The 2,107-nt window shown below is 33.2% G+C and overlaps 1 protein-coding gene across 1 annotated transcript; it reads right to left on the bottom strand.

Moving 5' to 3' along the window:
• Positions 1–1,264: 1,264 nt before the first annotated feature.
• On the bottom strand, positions 1,265–2,100 carry LOC107100254 (trace amine-associated receptor 1-like; the record flags this gene model as incomplete). The annotated part of the gene is made up of 1 exon (XM_015398671.1): positions 1,265–2,100. A coding segment is annotated over one exon (594 nt), but the record flags the coding sequence as incomplete, so codon positions are not given.
• Between the last annotated feature and the right edge of the window lie 7 nt (positions 2,101–2,107).

Consider the following 2,107-nt stretch of genomic DNA (forward strand, 5'->3'; position numbering starts at 1 on the left):
TACAGGTGATAATTTGGATCAGCTCATGGCTGATATCAACTTTGAGTTACAACTTTGATGGTTTGAAATGTATGTATCCTGATAGATAATGTGACAGTAGAGAGTTAAGGAAATGAAGTTCTTGGGAGTAATGATAGACAATAAGATTTGCCAGAGACCTCATATAAAATACATTTAAACTAAAATATCCAGAAGTGTTGCTATTCTCAGCAAACCTAAACGTTATGCTGGACTTCATATTCTCTATTGTGCACTTGTATTACCTTACTTGAGTTACTGTGTAAAAATATTTGGCAACACCTATAAAATCTCGCTGCGACCGATATGCACATCACAAAAAAGGGCCATCAGAACAGTTCATAAGGCAGATTTCATGATCATACCAATTATCAGGTTTATTTGGTGGAGAGTATTGTTTCTATTTAAGTTGAGGTGAATTTGGTTCATTTGGAAATTGCTGTTTGTTTTGGTTGAAAAAAGCTAGTCTCTTTTGTATGTATTTGGTTGATTCATTAATTGTTGTTTGTCAGATTGTCTGAAATAAATTCATATTCATTCATTCATTCATTCATTCATTCATTCATAGATAGAGGGCATTAAATATACTATAATTGCATAAAAATGGAGAATGCTTACAAGTTATATAAAATTGTAACTATTTTGGCGGTACCTTTGATTCGTATTTAATCTTTAGAAGCCATGTAAGAAAAACCTCCAACATCATCTAACTTAAGTTATCAAATTTTGAAGGCCAAATCTAACTATAGACTGTGCACCACAGGCTTATATGCAGGGCTCATATACAAGGTTTCACCTTCTTTTTAAAAATAATATTAATCCAAATAAAATACATAAATAAGATATACTTTCTATAATATATTAAAGGAAAATAAAAAAAATATAAAAAAAACAGCATTTAATTCCAAAGAGTATTCTCTACCAAGCCCTACTACAAAGGAAGCTGATATGTGTGTTTAATAACTGGGTTCATTTATTGTGTTATTAGTTTCAAATATGTTACAACATTGTTTTCTTTATTATAGAAAATTAAGACATGTTCAACATGTAATATGTCTGCAGCAATGTTACAATGATATTTTATCTGCAAAACTCTATATTTAACTCTATCAATGTGTGAGTGTGTGCGTGAATGGGTGAATCAATGTAGTGTAAAGCGCTTTGGTCAAGTCTCTTGACTTGAATAAAGGCGCTATATAAGTACATGCCATTTACCATATAAGAGATGTTTAGGGAGTTTCTTTTTTTTCTCTCTGTTTTTCAGCTTCACCTTTTATGTGCAAAAAGTAAACCCTAAGAATGTGGTTGGGGGAAAAAAAACTGACCAGTTCTTAAAGGATCTACAATAACTGCTGCTTTCAGTTGGTTAAACCAGTTAAATAAATGCTGGAAAAGACTTCAACCAATCAAACTATTGCTTTATGAACAAAATCCAGCCACATTCACTGAATATAATTTTACATCTCTGTCCATTCTTTAGATTAAGCTTTAGTGCAAATTCAAGTTAACAAAGTTTTCTTTAAAGATTTTCCCAGAAATAATCATCTTGAAGGCCGACCTGAACCAGCTATAAAAGAAACTATAAATAAATGGATTTAGTGTAGAGTTTGACAGTGCAAGCCAAGCGAGAATTTCAATAATATGAATTGGTGCTAAATTATTTTCTAAAGGTTGAAAAGTGATGCAAAAGAAGACAGGAGCCCAGCAGAACAGAAAAGCTCCTAAAACAACAGCCAGAGTTTTGGTTGCTTTTCTCTCCATCTTACTGACTGTTGCTCCAGGCTTTGTCGTAGATTGGATGCTTCGTGCTTGTCTCTGTGCAACAGCAAATATCTTCATATAAATGCAAAGCATGATGACAACAGGAAGGTAAAATGAAAATAAAGGTCCAACAATGTTTGCAATGATAACGTCAATAAAGCATGTGTCCTGACATTTATCATTGTTTGATCTAGTTTGCACCACAGCAATTGCAACGAGCACAGAAACACCCCAGCTGACAGCAATCATGATGAAGACAACTCGGCCATTGATTTTAGATTTATACGTTAGAGGCTGACACACTGCGTGATATCTGTCTACAGAAATA

This window comes from Cyprinodon variegatus, unplaced genomic scaffold, assembly GCF_000732505.1.
Source record: "Cyprinodon variegatus isolate N-32 unplaced genomic scaffold, C_variegatus-1.0 Scaffold949, whole genome shotgun sequence".
Classification (NCBI taxonomy): Eukaryota; Metazoa; Chordata; class Actinopteri; order Cyprinodontiformes; family Cyprinodontidae; genus Cyprinodon; species Cyprinodon variegatus.